The following is a 22,774-nucleotide window of genomic DNA, read 5'->3' on the forward strand; positions in this document are numbered from 1 at the left end:
GCAACCATTCATTTACCAAACCTTTTATCTCCTCATAAGGCTTCAGCATACAGCGTACAGCTTCCGGGTCATGTGGCCAGCATGACTAAGCCGCTTCTGGCGAACCAGAGCAGCGCATGGAAACGCCGTTTACCTTCCCGCCGGAGCAGTACCTATTTAACTACTTGCACTTTGACGTGCTTTCGAACTGCTAGGTTGGCAGGAGCAGGGACCGAGCAACGGGAGCTCACCCCGTTGCGGGGATTCGAACCGCCGACCTTCTGATCGGCAAGTCCTAGGCTCTGTGGTTTAACCCACAGCACCACCCGCATCCCAACTATCACCAAAAAATGGCCAGTCTGCCCAGGTAATGCAATCAATGACCATTCTCAGGTATCCTGGCAAACAGGATTTCTGCTGTTTCACCTCCTGTGATGTATTTCTGCTGTAGACCACTCCCTTCTGTGATGTATGTATGATGTTTTGGAAGGTGGTCTTGAGCTGCAGGGTGGGCTTGCACACCATTGTTCTGGGTTCCTCTTCCCTCCCTGCATAGGTTGAGTGAGGACCCTGTTGCAACAGTTTAATAAAGATCAGGCTTACTAGCCGCTTTGCTTCTCAATATGCTCTGGTTGGCCTCTGTTATTTTCTCCTACCGGTAGAGAACACACTTAAGGACTCTTTACAGGCTCTTGGATACCCCATAAAGGAAAAGGAGCAGTTTTTTCTCATAACAGGGTGTGACGTTAACATATGAGAGTGCTGGAGGTGAAATAGTTAAACAGGTTACCCAATCAGAACCCAGGGGGATGGAGTCAGAGGGACTATAAAAGCAGCTCTGGGAGGGGCGAAGGGAGGAGTTCGTTGGGAGTTGGGTGGTTGGTTGGAGTGGGAGTGAATTGGGATAGAGTCTGTGGGTAGGTTGAGTTAGTGTAGCGAAGTAAGCTGAGTCAGGAACAGTTAAGAAGTAGGAAGACAAGTAAATACAGTGGTACCTCAGGTTACATACGCTTCAGGTTACATACACTTCAGGTTACAGACTCCGCTAACCCAGAAATAGTGCTTCAGGTTAAGAACTTTGCTTCAGGATGAGAACAGAAATCGTGCTCCGGCAGCGTGGCAGCAACAGGAGGCCCCATTAGCTAAAGTGGTGCTTCAGGTTAAGAACAGTTTCAGGTTAAGTACGGACCTCCAGAATGAATTAAGTACTTAACCCGAGGTACCACTATATCTGAGAGGTGGTTTAGTGAGTGAGAGCAGGTAGCGGAAGTTATAGGTCTGGATAGGCACCCCATGATTGTAATTGACCGATACCGTTTATGAAACCACACGCTTGTTAAACTGCAATAAATAAACAGAAGTTTATGTTCCAATTTAACCGTGACTGGACTCAGTATTGTCCGAGGTAGGGCCTGGGTGGTGGCAGCGAGAAATAAAGTGGTGGCACAGGGATCAATAGACAGTGAAACGTCCGGGGACCCTGTGTGATCGCCACGCAGGGCGGTCAGTTTCCTTTAAATAAATAAAATAAATGAAACCTTACTGAATGCTTCAGTAGAGGAGCATCTTAAAACAAACACCATCTTTGAAGTACATGGAGATGCCTTGCAAACACAGGAGGAGGGGAAAGGACTTATCGGCAGACTTCCAGTCACACGGCCATGGGACAGAGAGAAGATGAGGCTCCCATTTTCTTTAATTACACACATCTCTCTTTTTCGAGTAGCGGGAAGGCACAGCCAAAGCCAGGAGACCTTAGGGACTCTGGCTGCTCCTGCTCCTGCTGTGCTCTTTATTTCTCCTACAAAACTTTCACTGTTCTTCCCTTCCCTTCTATGCCTCTCTAAGGATGGATAGAACTGTTTCCGTCCCTCATTTTTCCAGGCCAATATTCCACCTTTTATTTATTTATTGAATTTATATACCGCCCTGTACCCATGGGTCTCAGGACAGTTCACAGAATAAAATCAAGATATAAAACCACTAAATACACAATAAAAATAATAAAAGCAACAACCCAATAGCCCCACCCCCCACGAACAAACCCACATTTTAAAAGGGCATAGGATGTAAATCAGATCAACCAAAGGCCTGGTTAAAGAGACCTTTGCCTGGTGCCTAAAGATGTATAATGAAGGCAGCAGGCAAACTTCCCTGGGGAGATCATTCCACAGATCTGATGCTTTTGAATTATGGTGCTGGAGGAGACTCTTGATAGTCCCATGGACTGCAAGAAGATCAAATCTATCCATTCTGAAGGAAATCAGCCCTGAGTGCTCACTGGAAGGACAGATCCTGAAGCTGAGACTCCAATACTTTGGCCACCTCATGAGAAGAGAAGACTCCCTGGAAAAGACCCTGATGTTGGGAAAGATGAAGGGCACAAGGAGAAGGGACGGCAGAGGACGAGATGGTTGGACAGTGTTCTCGAAGCTACCAGCATGAGTTTGACCAAACTGCAGGAGGCAGTGGAAGACAGGAGTGCCTGGTGTGCTCTGGTCCAGGGGGTCACGAAGAGTCGGACACGAGTAAACGACTAAACAACAACAACCTCCAAGCTATGAACCTGCTGCTTCAGAGGAAGTGTAACCCCATCAAGAGCAGACAATCTCCCATCCCTCTGTTCCAAGGAACCACCCACTAATAGTGCCTCAGTCTTATCTGGATTGAGCTTCAGTTTGTTGGCTCTCATCCAGTCCATTACTGAGGCAAGACACCGGTCCCGCACTTCCACTGCCTCACCTGCAGATGTAAAGGAGAAATAGAGCTGAGTGTCATCTGCATACTGAGGACAACGTACTCCAAACCTCCAGATAACCCCACCCAGCGGTTTCATGTAGATGTTAAACAACGTAGGGGATAGGATTGAGCCCTGTGGAACCCCACATTGAAGGTTCCATGGGGCTGAAAAGCATCCCCCAAGCAACACCCTCTGGGAACGACCATCCAAGTAGGACTGGAACCACTGCAAACTGGTGACACCCACTCCTAGTTTGGAGAGTCACTCCAGAAGGATACCATGGTCAATGGTATCGAAAGCCGCTGAGAGGCTGAGAACAATTTACAGGGACATGTCTCTGTCTCGACAGAGGTCATCGTACAGGGCGACCAGAGCAAATTCTGTGTCAAAACCAGGCCTAAACCCCGACTGAAATGGATCCAGAAAATCAGTTTCTTCCCAAAGCGCCTTTGGCATCATAGAACCTGTAGAGTTGAAAGAGATCCAGAATGCAGCAGCTAGACTGGTGACTGGGAGCGGCCGCCGAGACCATATAACACCAGTCTTGAAAGAGCTACACTGGCACCCAGTACGTTTCCGAGCACAATTCAAAGTGTTGGTGCTGACCTTTAAAGCCCTAAATGGCCTCGGTCCAGTATATCTGAAGGAGCGTCTCCACCTCCATCGTTCTACCAGGACACTGAGGTCCAGCTCTGAGGGCCTTCTGGCGGGTCCCTCGCTGCAAGAAGCCAAGTTACAGGGAACCAGGCAGAGGGCCTTCTCAGTAGTGGCACCTGCCCTGTGGAACGCCCTCCCACCACATGTCAAAGAGAAAAATAACTACCAAACTTTTAGAAAACATCTGTATTTTAGTGTTCTGTTGGAAGCTGCCCAGAGTGGCTGGGGAAACCCAGCCAGATGGGCGGGGTAGAAATAATAAATTAATAATAATAATAATAATAATAATAATAATAATAATAATAATAATATCATCATCTAGTCCAACCCTCTGCATTGCAGGAATATGCATCTGGCCCATACAGGAATTGAACCCGCTCCCTTGGCATTATCAGCACCATGCTCTAACCAGCTGAGCTTTTTTTTTTTTAAGTCATGAAAATTCCTTTGTTTTATATACTAATGAAAAATACGTTATCAGCTGCATTACTATAAAGCTGGTGGTCGCCACATGTAAACCTGTTGATAATTTAGTCGGAGAAGATGATCTAGCCGGGAATAGATGTTTCCATACAACCCTGAGGGAATAGCATCACGAGAATCCCGTAGCAAAACTAAATAGAGGAATGAATATTGTAAGATGCTTGTGAGATGGGGAAATGTTTATGTTATTTTTTTATGGCCATGTTTAGTTTATCTAGTTTTATCTTTTCATGCATCTGTGAAAAACCAATAAAAATTAGGTTAGAAATCTTTTGTCAGCATTTCGGTGCAAATTGCTTCTTACAAACGAATGCATTTTTTATATGTTGCTTTCACAAAGCTATGCCCTCTTTGGGCACATTTTTCCTAATGTAAGTAATTTTGTACCCAGAATTGGGTTGGAGAACTGCGTCACAACATCTGTAGAAGTATGGAGTTCGGAAAAAAGGTGGCTGTACTTCAGCTGGTGTGTCGTTTTCAAAAGTGTGAATTTGGTAGGTGTTAGGTTGTGGGTGAACTATCAGACGACACAGCGATTCTTCAAACAGCTCTTGTTTATTCACAGGCCAGAACAGAACTGAACTGAAGGGTTCAGCCAGCCTGCTTATATAGAGCTCCAGTACAATGTAACTGTAACAATTTTCTAAAACTATCCAATTACTGAAGGTCACTTTCGATCCCTTATTTGCCTAACTATCTACAGTATCCCCCTGCTGGCCCAGGGTGAGAACTTCAGTACATAACAGTAGGGTTGCATTAAGATCCACACCAAACCAAATTGCTTCCCCAAGCACTGTCATTGAAATTCTAATCAATATTGATCCAGAGCAGATTCCAATGTATAGTTAGCAGAGTAAAAACATAAACATATTGCAGGATTCCCCAAAAGTAGACTAGGGGCCATTGTATTTCATTCAGCAGAGCTTTACTGCTATTGAAGGTAAATGAGCATAATGGTCACAAATCCAATACATTCAGGACTGGCACTGTCCATAAGAAATCCGGTTGCAGCAGACTTAACTTGAACTTACAATAACTTACAATAAGACTAAAACCTTAACACTAAGCATACCATGTACAGAACAGCATACCAGAAGAAAAAAAAGAGACAGAAAAAAATGAAACCCAGGCTCTTCTTCTGGCCTTACTTTTATAGTCAGCATGACCTTGACAGAAAGAGATAACAGAACCAGTTTAAGCCAGCTCTATTCAGCTTCTCTGAAGGAATAACCCAAACATCATGAACCTTCTGCTTCTTTCACACAGAAAAGCTTCCAGAACCCTCCAGCAACATCAGCGGCCCTCAGCCAATTCCAGCCACCTTCCTTCCTAAAACCTGTCCAGGGGATGTCATTGCCTCCTAGCTCCCTCCTCCTTGGAAAATAAGAAGAACCAGCTAGATCAAACCTACAGCCCTGTTGGTCCAACATTCTGTTCTCCTGGTGGTCAACCAAATTCCTGCAGGTAACCCGCAAGCAGGACCTGAGCACAGCATCATCTCTCCCCTCATATGGCTTCCAGCAACTGGTACCCAGAAGCATTGCTTCTTCCAACCATGGAGGCAGAGTATAGCCATCAGGACTCGTAGCCATCAATAGCTTTCTCCTCCATGAGTTTGTTCAATTATTTTTTAAAGTGGCCGCCAAGACCACATAACACCCGTCCTGAATGAACTACATTGGCTCCCAGTACATTACTGAGCACAATTCAAAGTGTTGGTGCTGACCTTTAAGGCCCTAAATGGCCTTGGCCCAGTATAGCTGAAGGAGCATCTCCACCCCCATCGTTCAGCCCGGACACTGAGGTCCAGCTCCGAGGGCCTTCTGACGGTTCCCTCAATGTGAGAAGTGAAGCTACAGGGAACCAGGCAGAGGGCCTTCTCGGTGGTGGCACCTGCCCTGTGGAATGCCCTCCCACCACATGTAAAAGAGAAAAATAACTACCAAACTTTTAGAAAACATCTGTATTTTAGTGTTCTGTTGGAAGCTGCCCAGGGTGGCTGGGGAAACCCAGCCAGATGGGCGGGGTAGAAATAATAAATTATTATTATTATTATTATTATTATTATTATCATCATCATCATCATCATCATCATCATCATCATCATCATCTAGTCCAACCCTCTGCATTGCAGGAATAGGCATCTGGCCCATATAGGAATCGAACCCACTCCCTTGTCATTATTCCACCTCCGAGTACGTTTCCCTCCAGGTAGGGAAGGACCCCTGCCTGGAATCTTGGAGAGCTGCTGTCAGTCAGTGCAGGCAGTATGGAGCTAGCTGGAGTTTAAGGTAGTTTCCTAGGTTCCTCACTCCCTCCCTCTCCATAGAAGCAACCAGGAAAAGCAAGTGTCAGATTTGAACTCAGATTTGAACTCAGCTCTGTTCGGCAGGCTGGAGTCCATCAGGCTGGGAAGGTCATCCAAGAGGCAGTGAACCCAGAGGATTTCCGGGTTGGCGCCTCCGCCAATGGCGGAGCTCCTCTGATCGGGAGGAACTTGCTCCGTGAAAAGCAGGGTCTGACTGCCACGGCGAAGGCGGAGACCCATTGAAATCACAAGCGGGAGAAGCTTGTGAACCTGGGATTCGGCTGGCACCTTTTGCGCCTCCCCTACTCGCGGGGAAACCCGGTTTCGGGGATCCGGAGCGACGTGGGGTGAGTGGCGCAGTGCTTTGAATCGACCGCTTCTTTCACGGAGTGAAGCTGCATTGCTGTTGCCGGAGAGCGCTGACTTTTTCCTGTGGACAATTGGATTTTAAACAACTACCCGTGAGTAGAACGGAAAATTGGATTTTTAAATACCTTAATTTGGCACCAAAATGGGGAAGGTTTTAAACAGGAAGTCCGCCTTCCCCTTTTGTAAATAGATTGAAGCAAAGACGTTATAAGCTAAAGCCTCTGAAAGCTTTTGGCAAAGGATTAAATTTTCATCGGTTAAAACTACAAAACCCCTCTTGGAAGCAGGAGAAGAGGGGGGTATTTTGGACTTAGTGAGCCTGCAGGAGAGAGTGAAAAACCAAATTACCACTGCTCCGAACCTGGAAAGGTCTGCCAGAAAGAGTGAAGTTTTGGGAGAGTTCATTGACTGCGAACAAAACATTTTTGACAGCTAGTTAAATAAGAGAAAGATACTGTTTCCATTGTCCTCATCTGTGTTTAAAAAGGAGGAAAAGTAACTGGAAATTGAAACTATTTCTATGGCTTGAATTGTGTCTGAAAGGTATGATACAAGTGGAGACTGTTTCCCTCTAGAGGGAGTTTTTGAAACTGTCACAGGAGTGCAACTGGGGAATCACCAGCTGCAAGATAAGTTATAGTGAGAACCAGAGATTGGCCTTGGACCACTCAAAATGTTGACAGGAGAAGCCATTGTGACGGTATTATGTAAGATAAGCGACTCACTGGAACAGCTTCATAAGAAGACGGATGACATGTCTTTTAAAATTGACAACTTGGATCAAAAAGTGACTAATTGGAGTCAAAAAGTGAGCACCAACACAGAAATAATTCAGGACTTGGTACAAGAATTTACTTTGGCAGGACAAATTGTGGAGGAGAAAGAGAAAGCTGTGGTTGTTGAGCCTAAAGTAATACAAGCGGGATCCTCAGTCTTACAGAAGCAAATTGAGGACTATAAGTTGAGGCCTTCTATGATTGAATTTAGAAAAAGCCAGATTTTGAGGATTGGATCCCAGCTTGGACGGAAGAAGGAAAGTTGGAAAGATCCCTCTCTATGCAGGGATTAACTGACTTTTGGGACATGGACTTGGGTCTGGAGGAGATTGGAGTTCTGGGGGCCTTGGGATTTCAAGGAATTTTGAAACATGTCATGAAACATCTTATAGACCTCAGCTTCAACCATGGAAATTGGGCTGACCTGCCTGGAAGGAATAAAAGCATCGTTAGGTTGGAGTCTTCCCGAGATCTGCTCTTTGGCATTAAAGAATATGAAGAAAACCTGCAGAAGGGACCTGGAAAAGAGTTAAGAGCCTCGGACACAAGATCTCCAGGTTGATGGACTATATGGAATTGATGGAAAGGACTGGCAGAATCCGAAACCAGGGGGAGGAGATGGTGGAAGAAGATTAGAGAATTTAAAGTTTATATATAGAAATACTGTAAAATTAATGAATGATAGAAAAAAGGTGGAAAGGAATTTTATGGCCTTAGCAGAAATGTTATAAGGAGTTAAGCATATATAAGTATTCTAGTTTTAATGATAAAAAATATGTCAGGATATTTATAATATGACAGAAAATAGAGAAAAATGGAAAGGATTTGCTGAAACAATTAATAGAAGTGGAATACAAAAAGGGAGGTGAGAGGAAGTCGAGGAAACAAGGGAATGAAAGATAGAGTATGGAAAAGGTGTGTTGTATGTTTTTAAATGGTTATTGTTTTTGTTTTGTTTAGGGTTAAGGTGGGTTAGGGTTATGTTTAGTTTAGTTTAATGTGTTTAGGTTGTGTTTTGTATTGTTTATATATTGTATTGTATTGTTTTTGCTTTCTTTCTTTGTTTTTTCTCTTTTGTTTTTTGTTTGTTTTTCTTTTCCTTTTCTGTAAACTTTAAAAGTAATAAATATTATTTTTTTAAAAAGAGAGAGAGGGAGAAATGAGCACAGGTAGCATAAGACACACACACACCCCAACCGCTGTCAACACTGCCTTCTCAGGCTGCGACCGATGGAAGTAATGAGGAAGTTTTTTTTGTGCAGCAAGAACGGGGCGAGTTCCACCCTGTGGCCTCCTCATTGTGCACTTATTAGATATCAGTCATTCTGCTCCATCCTTTCCCAGCTGGAGAAAAACCAGAGGAGCCTTTGATTCGCTTATTGGTTGGCGACAGCTGTGTCTGAACCACAGCAAAGGCGCAGGCAGGTAAAGGTGTTGAGGAGAATCCTCAAGCAAATCCTTCTCATTCCAACTTTCCAACTTTTTGTTTTAAGTGAGATTTATCTTGCAGATCCAGAATTATTATTATTTTCTCCAGGAGGAAAGCAGGTTTTCAAAGTCTGTTAAACTCAGTTTGGTGTTGGAAAATTGAAGCGCCTGGTCTCAGGCTGGGGAGGCAGTGTCACCTGAGTGCAGCAGCGACTGTCCCTGCTTGTGATTCCCAGGAATTGGAATTCTGAAGCATATTGCCTCTGACCATGGGGGACGGAACAGAGCCTGATCTTCCATAAGTGTAAGATAAGCAGTCAAGTACAACACTTCCTGTTTGCCCAGAGTGGACACGCAGGGGGGTGTTACTCCAGCCAGGAGGATTTCCTGTTACACCTGGTCTGGAGTTCCTCCACCTGCATATGACCAGGTAGGTGGGCATGACCCTGGAAGACCCCATAAAAGGGGCTGGTCACACAGCCATCTTCCTCTTCCTCTTCTTCTTTTTCCTCTTGGTGCCATGCTCTCCTGATACTGATGTATTTTGCTATCTGCCGGCTCTCAGCCAGCAAGACATGAGCTCATTCCCATATGGGATAAACTCAAACCCTCTTCTGTAACTCTAAGCTAAAGCCTGCCTTCAGGGATCCAACCGTGAACTGAATGTGAGTAAACTTTTTGTTACTTTTAAAAGAAGCTTTATGCTTTTTAGGAGAGATTAAAAGGGGACTTACCAGGAACAAAACCCAATTTGAACAAAGTCAGATTGGATTGCTTATGTAAAGAGATTCAAAGGAATCTACCAACTAGCTTCCTGCTATATATTGGAGAATGTCACTCTGCTGCTGACTCACAAGCGTGATTTAGGAAGGATACCATTAAATCAATATATCCGCTCCTAGTATCTACATTCCCACATGTCTGTCTGTCTCTCATTGTGACTTGTCTGTAGAGAGCTTTCCTTTGACTGGCCAAGTGATGGCAGCTGGGAAGGCCAGTTCCAGAAGATGGAACATTTGACAAGGCCCCCAAAACTGAAGATGGTCCACCACTCTCACAGTGCTATCATCTCCACTTCGCTGAGAATATTGAAGAGTATCAGATGCAGTCCGAGACCCCACTGGCTCTAAACCTTAAATGCAGCGTCATACCACTTCAAACAGTTATGGCTTTCCCCAAATAATTCTGGGAGCTGTAGTTTGTTAAGGGTGCAGAGAGTTGTTAGAACTCCCTACTTATGTCACAGAACTATAGTTCCCAGAGTTCACTGGGAAGAGGGATTGATTGGCTTTAAAAGAAGATTGGACAAATTCATGGAGGAAAGGGCTATCCATGGCTGAGACTGTAAGAAAGAGCCAGGGAGTGGAGTTGAAATCAAAGATGAGGAGGAGCAAAGAGCACCATCTAGTGGTCATGGCATCAAACTCCACTGCCCTTCAGAAGGAGAAAGTCAACAAATATCAGCTGTCCTGTCATTGACAGCAAGCCTTTCCTTCTGTTTAAAAGTGACGGCTGGTGAAATGGTCCACCAAGCTTAGTCTGCCCTCAGTTAGGCTCCACTGGTCTGCCTTCTTACTGACACCCAGCCCAGGGCATGGCCCAGGCTACCAGCTTCTTCTTCCTCCTTTCAGTATTGACTCAGCAGTGAGGGGGAGGTAAGAGAGAATTAGCTGCCTCGGGTCATCGTTGGCTTTGCCTGTCAATTGGTTTTGGGGTTTTGGTGTCCCCTACTGGTTTCTTCCCTGCCTTCCACCCTATCAGTCTGAGCGGGCCACAGAAGCTACAAATCCAGAAGAAGAGCTTGGATTTGATATCCCGCTTTATCACCACCCGCAGGAGTCTCAAAGCGGCTAACATTCTCCTTTCCCTTCCTCCCCCACAACAAACACTCTGTGAGGTGAATGAGGCTGAGAGACTTCAGAGAAGTGTGACTGGCCCAAGGTCACCCAGCAGCTGCATGTGGAGGAGCGGGGAAGCGAACCCAGTCCCCCAGATTATGAGTCTACCGCTCTTAACCACTACACCGCACTGGCTCTCCATGGGAGAAACTCCACATGGAAACTCCATGTGGATCCTTTGTTCTTGCTGACATGTGCAAAATAAAAAATGACCTGCTAACTTCTTCTTTGGCGATCCCTCGTAACCGATTAAGATTGTCTTCCATAAACACGGTCTTAACAGTGAGTCCGTAAGTGACTGGGGAGGCCAATTCTGGATCCACACCATAGCTGTCAACCTTCCCTTTTTTCCCCTTATTCCAGCACCATTTCCCGCTGCTTCCCACTGCTATCCCAGATTGTTAGATATCCCGTAGACTGTCCCCGGGACAGGTGAGGCTGCTGATCCCTTATTTTCAAATCTGAAAGTTGATAGACATGATCCACACATCCTTCCACAGTGGGGACATAGATTTCTGGGCAGGAGTTAATCACGGTGAGGGTTTGCCAAATGTACCTTCCTCTTAGTTCATTTCTCCTGTTCACCCTGAGTTCGAGCGTCTTCAAAGCCCATGACACCGTTGGTAAAGGCTGTTCTCCAATTGGAGCATTCGCAGGCCAGTGTTTATCAGTTGTCAGTGTTTATGTTACATTTTTTTAGATTTGCCTTGAGAGAGTCTTTAAACCTCTTTTGTTGACCCACCAGCATTATGCTTTCCATTTTTAAGTTCAGAATAGAGTAGTTGCTTTGGAAGACAATAATCAGGCATCTGCACAACATGACCAGTCCAACGAAGTTAATGTTGAAGAATCATCGCTTTTCCCCCTCCCACATATTTTCATGTTTCACTTCCCAATAGACAGTGAGCATTCTCCAAATGCGCTTGAGCACATGCGGTCTTCGTGGCGATGTTTATTAATGTTCCTCTAAGGGTTTGTCTTCCCGATAATTTTTTGAACTTCTGCAAACCTGAGGGTTTACCCATGTTTGCAGATCTCTTCATCTCGTTTTACTGTTTTCACTACGTGAGCCAACGGCACTCACAGCCTGAGCACTGGGAATAACAGGGGGAAATGATGGGGCCAAAATTCTGCTATATAAAAGAAATAAACTATCCAGAATGGGCTGGCAGAATTTGATGATGATGACTGCAATCCTAACCCTATCTACGTACTAGAATATAAAAGGTAAAAAAGGTAAAGGACCCCTGGACGGTTAAGTCCAGTCAAAGGTGACTATGGGATTATGGCACTCATCTCGCTTCAGGCTGAGGGAGCCGGTGTTTGTCCACAGACAGCTTTTCCGGGTCATGTGGCCAGCAGGACTAAACCGCTTCTGGCACAACAGAACACCGTGATGGAAACCAGAGCACACGGAAACACCGTTTACCTTCCTGCAGCAGCAGTACCTGTTTATCTACTTGCTCACAGAAACACTATTTACCTTCCCACTGGAGTGGTACCTATTTATCTACTTGCACTGATGTGCTTTCGAACTGCTAGGTTGCCAGGAGCTGGGACACAGCAACGGGAGCTCACTCCGTCACGGGGATTCGAACCACTGACCTTCCGATCGGCAAGCCCAAGAGGCTCAGTGGTTTAGACCACAGCGCCACCCACATCCCACTAGAATATAAGAACCTAAGGCAAGCCTGCCGGATTAGGCCACTGGCCCATCTAGTCCAGCATCCTGTTCTCATAGTGGCTGACCCAAAGCATGTGAGAATCCTGCAAGCAGGGCATGAACACAACAGCACTCTGCCCACCTGCAATTCCCAAGCAACTGATAATTGTTCAGAGGCATAATGCTTTTGGCAGTGGAGGAAGAACTTGGCCACAAAGACTAGTAGCCGCTGATAGCCTTGAACTCCATGGATTTGTCTGATCCGCTTTTAAAGCCATCCAAGTGAGCATGTCAACTTCCGCTTGCCCTTTCTCTATACTAAAAAGTCCCAAGCACTGCAGTCTTTCCTCGCAGGAAAGTCAGACCATCCCCTTGATCATTTTGCTTGCCATCTTGGCTGCCCTATCCAGTAGGATCTGCTTCTGAGTACATCTGGTTAGGATTGCTCTGTTAGTTAGATTAAACGAAGGAAGCTAATTATTTAAGCTTGTGTTTATCTGCTGTCCAAAATTGGAATTTTCTTATTGGCCCAATAAGACATGTTCATATGAAGTCTCACCTCCAGACTGGATTATTGTAACTCGCTCTACGTGGGGCTGCCCTTGAGACTGACCCAGAAACTCCAGCGGGTGCAGAATGCCGTGGCGAGACTCCTTACAGGGTCCTCGCTGCAGGATCACATTCACCCAGTACTATACCATCTGCACTGGCTCCCGGTAGAGTACAAGATCAGGTTTAAGGTGCTGGTTTTAACCTTTAAAGCCCTATACAGCCTAGGACCCTCGTACCTACGGGACCGCCTCTCCTGCAAGGTTTGAAGACCTTACCGTCTTCAAACAAAAACATCTTGGAGGTCCCAGGCCACAGGGAGGTTAAGCTGGCTTCAACTAGAGCCAGGGCTTTTTTGGCTGTGGCTCCGATCTGGTGGAACCCTCTGTCACAAGAGTCTAGGGCCCTGCGGGACTTGACATCTTTCCGCAGGGCCTGCAAGACAGAGCTGTTCCACCAGGCCTTTGGCCAGGGCACAGCCTGACTCCCTCCTTTGGCAATCCTCACAGAACTCTAGCCCAATGGTTGCCATTAATCTGATTTGAACTGATTTTATAATGAAATGATTTTAGAATGTTGTATCATTTTACTGTTGTTAGCTGCTCTGAGCCCAGCTTCAGCTGGGGAGGGCAGGATATAAAGAATAAAAAAATTATTATTATTATTATTATTATTCCACGGTTTAGATTTGACTGATGCATCGTAAACACCAGTGCTGTTGGATGCTGAGCTAGATGGATCAATGGTTGGACTTGCCAGCAGACAGATTCCTGTATTCAGGGGATGAACTGTAGCTCAATGATAGAGCAGCTGCTTCTTCTTCTTCTTCTTATTATTATTATTATTATTATTAATTATTATTATTATTATTACTTTTTTCAACCAGAGCTCAACAGAGCTCAGCTCCAGCACCTTTTAGGTGGATGCCATTGCCATTCTAAGGAAACAAGTGAAAAGTTCGTGGTGAGCTCCAGAGCCTCTTTTTCTAGAAAAATAGCACTTATTACTATTGCTGCTATTGTTAATTTGATTTATATGTGACCCTTTATCACAAGATCCCAGGGCAGTGTTCAGTATTACATTTAGTCTACCTATAACATATAACCTACCAGGCACCATTGATTTCATCCCCAAATTTCAAAGCTAAATCATCTCAGTTGCCACTTGCAGCAGAGAATCTTTTCCATGCTAATATTCTTAATATTTTTTATTTTTTGAGCACCCAAACCCTTCCTAGCAAATACCCACCAGTTCCAATGAGATTACATTGAATCAGCTCCAAACTTGTTGACTCAGGTTGTTGGTGGTTTTCCTTCTTTTTCTTCTTCTTCTTCTCCTTTTTTAAGTAATAGGCTCCAAGTAAAAAAAAACCCCAACACTCACATCCTGCTTGGCAGAGAACAAATGTGTTTGACGGTAGGAAGCAACGCCATCCCTGCTGAGCTACAAATTGAATGGCACTGCAGAGAAAATACTGCACGCTCATTTCATTCATCCATCCATCCACCCCCCAGTGACGCCAGGCAGCTCAGGAGCTCAGAGATAATAGCCAATGGATTCACAGGAAGTGAAAGTGAAAGACGAAGGGGGTGAGAGGTCATTGGGGTCACTGGGGGGCGTTGGGGGATTGGGCACTGCTGAGTTGTTTTTTTAAAAAACCTAACTAGCTTTAACAAACTAGCTGTGCGAGTTGTCTGGAGACAGTTGGAGGATGGATGGCAGTTAACAGATTGAATCCTGACAAGACAGAAGTACTGTTTTGGGGGGACAGGGGACGGGTGGGTGTGGAGGATTCCCTGGTCCTGAATGGGGTAACTGTGCCCCTGAAGGACCAGGTGCGCATCCTGGGAGTCATTTTGGACTCACAGCTGTCCATGGAGGCGCAGGTCAATTCTGTGTCCAGGGCAGCTGTCTACCAGCTCCATCTGGTACGCAGGCTGAGACCCTACCTGCCCGCGGACTGTCTCCCCAGAGTGGTGCATGCTCTAGTTATCTCCCACTTGGACTACTGCAATGTGCTCTACATGAGGCTATCTTTGAAGGTGACCCGTAAACCACAACTAATCCAGAATGCTGCAGCTAGACTGGTGACTGAGAGTGGCTGCCAAGACCATATAACACCAGTCCTGAAAGAACTACATTGGCTCCCAGTGCGTTTCCGAGCACAATTCAAAGTGTTGGTGCTGACCTTTAAAGCCCTAAACATCCTCAGCCCAGTATACCTGAAGGAGCATCTCCACCCCCATCATTCAGCCCGGACACTGAGATCCAGCGCCAAGGTCCTTCTGGCAGTTCTGTCACTGCGAGAAGTGAGGTTACGGGGAACCAGGCAGAGAGCCTTCTCGGTAGTGGTGCCCTCCCATCAGATGTCAAGGAAATAAACAACGATCTGACTTTTAGAATGCATCTGAAGGCAGCCCTGTTTAGGGAAGTTTTTAATGTTCGATGTTTTGTTGTGTTTTTAATATCCTGTTGGAAGCCACCCAGAGTGGCTGGGGAGGCCTGGCCAGATGGGCGGGGTATAAATATATTGTTGTTGTTGTTGTTGTTGTTGTTAACAAAGAGAAATAACAGAAAAGGGTGCTACACAAAAGCTAACACCAGAAAGCTAACACAACAAGAGAGTTTCCAACCACACTGTACTCAGCCCCTGGTTTTTAAGTGCCCCTTCACCGATTCTAGCGTCACCTCCTGCTCAAACCTCTGCCAATGTTTAAAATTGTCACTTTTTCCCTCTTAGTACTTTTCCACCCCTGCTTTAGTCAAGTCCCTGGCTGTTGTTGAACATCACCATTTTCCTCTCAGTGTTTCTCCATCCACACTTTACTCAAACTCCAGCCACTGTTTTTAGCAGGCACTTCTCCCCCTTTCAGTATTCCTCCTTTCACTGTGTACTCCAACTTCTCCCTCTTCTGTTCCTAAGCTGCCTCGCTTGAGAAAGATCAAGGATGTAGAGCTTTCAAGTATTCCATGGTTCTTTACTAAAAACCTCTGCCCTTGTTTAAAACTGCCATTTCCCTCTCGGTTTCTCCCACCCCAACCTTATTCAAATTTGGGTTGTCGTTTTAAATCACCACTTTCCCCCTCTTAATGTCACTCCCTTCTCAGCCGCTGCTGTTTCACAACCTGCCTTCCTTTTTGCTCCCCTGACTCCATGCAAATCCAGCATTGGTGAGGACACAGCCTCCAATGGCAGCTGCACAATGACATCCTTATATTTTTATTATATTGAGAGATAAAAAGAAATATAATGCTCTTAGTACGTATTGACATTCCACATTTCCTCTGCAATATTTTCTGGGATTATTTGTCCTGCGTCATTCGTATTTGCTCCAATTGTTATCATTACACGTTAGGCTTATTTCTATGGATTTTTTTAATCATTTCGTATGCATATATATTTCATTACAAGTGTGAGATTCAACAAAATGAGAGAGAGAGAGAGAGAGAGCGCGTAAGTATTGGTCATTGACATTCATTCCAAGTATCTGGAGGGTCAAAGATGAATGCTCTTCCATTAATATATATATATATATATGTTTCTATATCTGTGTCAAAATTAGAAACAGCTAGCCTAACAACCAGAAGATCTGGGAGCCACAGCTGGAGGGAACCATGCAAGAAAGAAAGCTAATGTTTGTTGTTCAAGTGGTGGTGCACTTTAATTTCTCACTTAGAAATGAAATGGTCTCTCAGGGTAGTACTTGGGCCAGAAATATTTTATTTTTAACCAACTGTTTATCTCTTCTTGAAAGTAAGGGTCCAATCCTTCCGTGTGTGTGTGTGTGTGTGTGTGACTCCACAAGTAATATCCAAAGATACACCCACACAGAGTACACCCATGGTAAATAATAGCCATGACAAACCTAGGCCTATTAATTTCAATGGTTCCATTCTGAATAAAATATAGTTGCATATGTGTGGAAAGGGAAAGAAATATGGCTCAGTGGAGTTCTCCTGCGTTCTTAAGAACATATCAATACAGTGGAACCTCTATTTGCGACCATAATCCATTCCGGAGGTCTGTCTGGAGGTCGAAACGGGTTGCTGGGAGAGGCGCCGTTGTGCACATGTGTGAACGGTGGCAAACCCACCGGTTACTTCTAGGTTTGCCGTGGTCATGACTTGGAACAACCGTAAGAAGAGGCGATGGTAAGTAGAGGTTCGACTGTAGTTTGTTTAGTGCAAGACACATGCTTTAGTTAAAATGGGTAGTTTTTAGTTGCATCCTTGCTTGTATCTTCCTATATACATAAAAAGGTAAGGTCGTCATCACACAGCTCCCACTGGAGGATTGGCAATGCCACATCACAATCCTGGATTTTCATGGAGGAAATTTCAAGAGGTCAAGAAAAGTGGGCTTAGCATGGGGTGGGGAAACTCTAGGCAGAGACAAATTCAGGGGAACGTGACCCTTTCGATCGCACTGGGCACAAAGCCTTGGGTGTGCCACCAGGCGTACTACAACCATAATATGTAATGAAAGGAAGGGGCGCTAAACAGGGTGCCGCTGAAATTTGGGACCCCAAGGTCTGCTACTACTCTAGGGGGTTAATGTGAGGGGTGGGCAGGTGGTTAGTGAGTGGAGTCAGCAAGGGCACAGTCGTGTGCATGTCTGTGTGCCAAAATCAAACTTTTCTATTTCTATTTTCATTGGGTTGTAGTCACCTAAATTCTACTCAGAGTAGAACTTCCCACTGGGATTATTAGTAAACATTAGTAAGTTCATCCTCTGAGGCCCTTCTCCCTTTGAGGGTGGTAAAACAATCACAGGCCTTTTCAGTCATGGCTTCCTGCTTCTTTTCAGCCAGACTTTTGGTCTTTCGCTTGGTAGTATACCTGACGGAGAGTCTCCACCTCCATCGTTCAGCCCAGACACTGAGGTCCAGCTCCGAGGGCCTGCGAGAAGTGAGGTTACAGGGAAACCAGGCAGAGGGCCTTTTCGGTAGTGGCACCCACCCAGTGGAACACCCTCCCATCACAATGTCAAGGAGATAAAGAACTATCTGACTTTTAGAAGACATCTGAAGGCAGCACTATTTAGGGAAGTTTTTAATGTTTGAAGTTTGAAGTTATTCTGTTTTTAGTGTTCTGTTGGGAGCTGCCCAGGGTGGCTAGGGAAAACCAGCCAGATGGGTGGGGTTTAAATATTATTATTATTATTATTATTATTATTATTATTATTATTATTATTAAGTTTTAGATGCTGTGGCCCTCATGAGCAAGTGCGGTGTGCCTTTTATGTATATACATGTTTTAAGCTTTTATTTGTTTTAGTTTTATATTAGTTTAAACTTTTGCATTATATTGTAAATGGCTTTAAGTTTACTGGTCATTTTAAAAGGTGACTAATAAGTGCAATAAATAATAGCAGTCATGTACGTCAACTTCCATGGATCTACTCTGAGTAGGACTAACGTGGAATATCACCCATTGTAATTTCTGTTGGAATAACACACATTTATTATTACTGTTCTCTATTTGTTTTGTTCTTGATTACCAGCTTTCTGTATACTGCGATCCTGGAGTGCCCTCACCATAGCTGAGAATTTGGTTCAGAAAAATCACCTCCCATCAGCAAATCAGAGTGACTCCAAATCGACTTTCACCAACCGCCCCCTTAAAATGCATTTGTGGTTGATTCCTCTGTGGGGGGAGTTGCATCACTCTGGATTTACACCCAACCTGAGTGAAATATATTCAGAGTTGAGAGTGGATTTCATGCTCTTTATTCAGCTCATAGTGGTGAGGAGGGATAGAAGTTCCCCCAGAATGTCTGCTTTATATACATTATTTACACAATGGGCCCCACGTGATTGGCTAATTCTGGGATTCACCTGTAGGCCAATCTGGTTGCGGATTCACTTCCACCTGGAGCTGGATTGGGTGACTCCTGTGGACCAATCAGGCTGCTGCATTCTGAATCCAATTGTTCTAGGACCAATCAGGCTGCTGCATTCTGAATTCTATTGTTCTAGGACCAATCAGACTGCTGCATTCTGAATCCTATTGTTCTAGGACCAATCAGACTGCTGCATTCTGGACCCTATTGTTCTAGGACCAATCAGACTGCTGCATTCTGAATCCAATTGTTCTAGGACCAATCAGACTGCTGCATTCTGAATCCTATTGTTCTAGGACCAATCAGACTGCTGCATTCTGGACCCTATTGTTCTAGGACCAATCAGACTGCTGCATTCTGGACCCTATTGTTCTAGGACCAATCAGACTGCTGCATTCTGAATCCTATTCAACTCAGTACATAACACTGAGAATCAAATCCACTGGAGTCAAGATGCGTGGCCAAATTTTACATTGACATGCGCACACTGTCAACGACTCCAGCAGGGGCCTTGATCCCAAATGCGCCAACACATCCCTGCCTTTTGCAGCACCTCCATTAACACACCCTGCCAGTGGTTTGGTTGGGGGTGGCATGATCACAAGCATGGGCACATGCTGGAAAGATGCGAAGAGAGACGGCCATGTGGCCATTACAATGTGGCCACAGATCCAGTCTGAATATTCTCAAGGCTTAGGTGTGCATGCTACCTGCCATGAATCAGCCCTCTGCGATAATGATTCATTTAAAAGTATCTCCATCTCTCACACACAGCAACAGAACCCATCAGTGACGCCTGTTAAATAGGGAAGAGAGGACTTCAAAGTTCTGGCACAAGGATGCCTCTCTTTTAAGGTAAAGGGACCACTGACCATTAGGTCCAGTCGTGGCCGACTCTGGGGTTGTGGTGCTCATCTCGCTTTATTGGCCGAGGGAGCCAGCGTACAGCTTCTGGGTCATGTGGCCAGCATGACTAAGCCTCTTCTGGCGAACCAGAGCAGCGCACAGAAATGCCGTTTACCTTCCCGCCAGAGCAGTACCTATTTATCTACTTGCACTTTGACTTGCTTTCGAACTGCTAGGTTGGCAGGAGCAGGGACTGAGCAACGGGAGCTCACCCCGTCGCGGGGATTCGAACCGCCGACCTTCTGATTGGCAAGTCCTAGGCTCTGTGGTTTAACCCACAGCACCACCCACGTCCTGCCTCTCTTTTAGCCCATCTGCAAATTACAAAGCACGGCGCTTAATCAAGATTGACACCCAGCCGAGGATGAACAATGGCAGCCCAGTCTGGAATTTGAGGGAGGTTTTTCTGTCTCGGTTCAACAGCATCAGGAAGCGCTGAGGAGCCTCAACAGAGTTGGCCAAGGACCAACAGGTGTCTAGAGCAAGGTGGGTCCAGGTGGGAGATAAGGGGTTGCTGAACCCTGGTCTAAACTGTACTATTGACCAGCAATCCACCCACACTTTAAGAGGGTCCCTCCAACTCGTGGTTTTTTTGGAAGGGGGGTATTCAGTTCAGTTCACAATTCAAGGCAAACTCTACCCGATTTGAACCAAACCACAGCCACTCATCAAAATTCGCACTTCTCCAGCAGGTAACATGTATTTTTTTTAAAAAAACAAAACCACACACACTAGAGCAAAACGTGCCTTAAAATGCATATATTTGGGTTTTTTTAAAAAAAATGGTGTATGAGGAACCGGCTTTGCCCAAAAAAATGTTTGTATTAGATAAGGTTACAAAGAAAAACGAGGATATTGACACTAACACGAATTCTCACGGGGACTGAGAATTTTGTTTTGTTTTGCTTTAAAATGTAAATTGATGGGCAAAAGGTGGAGAAGCGGAAGGGAAGACGGGACCAAACCGAGAAATTGAAATTTGACTAAAGCACCCATCCCTAACCACATCCATTCAGAAGAGAGATAAAGAGCATGTCATCTCTCAATGACCAGCTCACCTGCTGTGCCCGCTTGAATGACAAAAGGCAAAGTGAGAAAAGTTATCCCAGGAAGATGCAGCATCCTCATTGCAGCCAGACGGGTCCTGGCAGTCAGGAGACTCCCCGAGGGATGAGATGCGCTGGAAACCCCAGGCAGGGGGAAAGATCCAGCAAGCAGTGTCCTCAGGTCTGTCTTCTGCGCCCTTCTTCTTCTTCTTCCTCCTGCTGCTGAGAAGAAAGTCCCCGGGCATCAAACCCCCGACCGGAGGAAGCTCCTTCTACACCAGCCACGGCTGTCAAGAGAAGCCAGGCAAGAAGGGATCTCCAGCGCCAGCTCTTCTGTACCGGCTGCTGTTAAATATTCATCGCAAGGAGAGCAAGGCTGAGCGCTTAACTCTTTGTCTCCTGACAAGAAGCAAGCCTAAAAACGAGGGGCAACAGGAGTGTTAACCCCCACTTGAAAAAGAATATGTATTTGCCAGCCCTGATAGCTGACATCAGCGCTGGGCAGGAAGCGATGCCAATGTGATCAAAAGGATCTTAAGGACAAGAAAGGCTTGCTATATCCAACAGCAGTTCCTATTTATTTATTTTTAATTTTTATTTATGCTTTTCATGTTTATACATCTCATTAATTTTACAATCGTTCCAACGTTTCAAAACTCGACTTCCTCCCCCCATCTTTCTGCGGTTCCGTAAATTTATTTTTTAATATCTTCTGCAGATCCAAATCCATTTAATTTGCTCGTTTATTTATCTGCTTTAAATATATACTCTTATAAAACTGCAGGTGGTTACAATGTTCTTATCGGCTTGCAATTTATCTGTAAATATTAAATAAACCATTTCCATTCGTTGATATATAAAGTTTGTTATCTTGATTTCTTATCTTTCCGGTAAGCAGTCCCTATTTAAGTTCCTGGGATCTGGTTAATCACAGTCCTGGTTTGGACTTAGGGAATTTTTTAATTTTAAAAAATTGCTGGGTGCCTTTTAAAAAAAGAGGATTTCTTAGCTATCCTTCTGTTGCATTAAGCAAACTGATTGCAAAACTTGCGACCAGTCCAGAGTGGTGATTTTTTTTGGGGGGGGGCTGTATTCTGCTATATCTCATTGATGCCAGTGCATGACCAACAGAGTGATCATTTTTGCTTTATTCTTCGTTCTACAGTGCTCCCCCAATGTTGCTGTGTCATTACTGTCTAGATGAGCACTCTTGTGGGGCGGGGGGGGGGGGGGAGACCAGGCCCCCCCCAAAAAAACGGATTTGGGGTATAAAAAGTTACAGGATTTCAGCAGGGTGTTGCAAGACATACATGCACTAGACACAAAACAGTGTGTCCATCCCCCCAAAAAACACACTGGCAAACAAATGATGAAAGCCATATCATCATGTATAATGGCCCCAGTACCTTCATGAGCATAATTGCACAATAAGGAGAATGTCTCAAGGGGACCTTAGGATGATGATAGTAATTATTATTATTATTATTATTATTATTATTATTATTATTATTATTATTATTATTTATATCCCACCCATCTGGCTGGGTTTCCCCAGCCACTCTGGGTGGCTTCCAACAAAACATTAAAATACAATAAATTCATCAGATAGTAAAAGCTTCCCTAAACAAGGCTGCCTTCAGATGTCTTCTAAAAATCAGATACAGGGGTACTTTGGGTTACATACGCTTCAGGTTACAGACTCCACTAACCCAGAAATATTACCTCAGGTTAAGAACTTTGCTTCAGGATGAGAACAGAAATTGTGCTCCGGCGGCACGGCAGCAGCAGGAGGCCCCATTAGCCAAAGTTGTGCTTCAGGTTAAGAACAGTTTCAGGTTAAGAACGGACCTGCGGAACGAATTAAGTACTTAACCCGAGGTACCACTGTAGTTGTTAATTTCCTTGACATCCGATGGGAGGGTGAGGGAACCGCCAGAAGGAGCAGGACCACAGTGTCGGGGCAGAACGATGGGGTGGAGACACTCATTCAGGTATACAGTTTGCATCTATGCTACAGAGCGTGCCCATTGCTCCTTACTGCAGATAAGCAAACACGTGTTTGCCTTCTATTCAATAGTACATTCTTACTTACCGGTACTTATTTCTTTATTGGCACTACTGTTTTAGTCA

At 45.0% G+C, this 22,774-nt stretch overlaps 1 protein-coding gene across 2 annotated transcripts in view; it reads right to left on the reverse strand.

Annotated features, from left to right (window-relative positions):
* Positions 1–21,250, reverse strand: part of LOC310751246 (carbonic anhydrase 15-like) — a 42,765-nt gene extending 21,515 nt beyond the window's left edge. Inside the window, exon 1 of one of the 2 annotated variants that reach the window (XM_083590502.1) lies at positions 20,657–21,250. In XM_083590502.1, the coding sequence (XP_083446628.1) occupies positions 20,657–20,726 (70 nt within the window). In that variant the 5' untranslated portion in view covers positions 20,727–21,250. The remainder of the gene's footprint in view (positions 1–20,656) is intronic. The other variant, XM_083590503.1, reaches the window with a different exon arrangement.
* Positions 21,251–22,774: the final 1,524 nt, after the last annotated feature.

This window comes from Podarcis filfolensis (assembly GCF_964270895.1).
Source record: "Podarcis filfolensis genome assembly, chromosome: 16".
Taxonomy (NCBI): Eukaryota; Metazoa; Chordata; class Lepidosauria; order Squamata; family Lacertidae; genus Podarcis; species Podarcis filfolensis.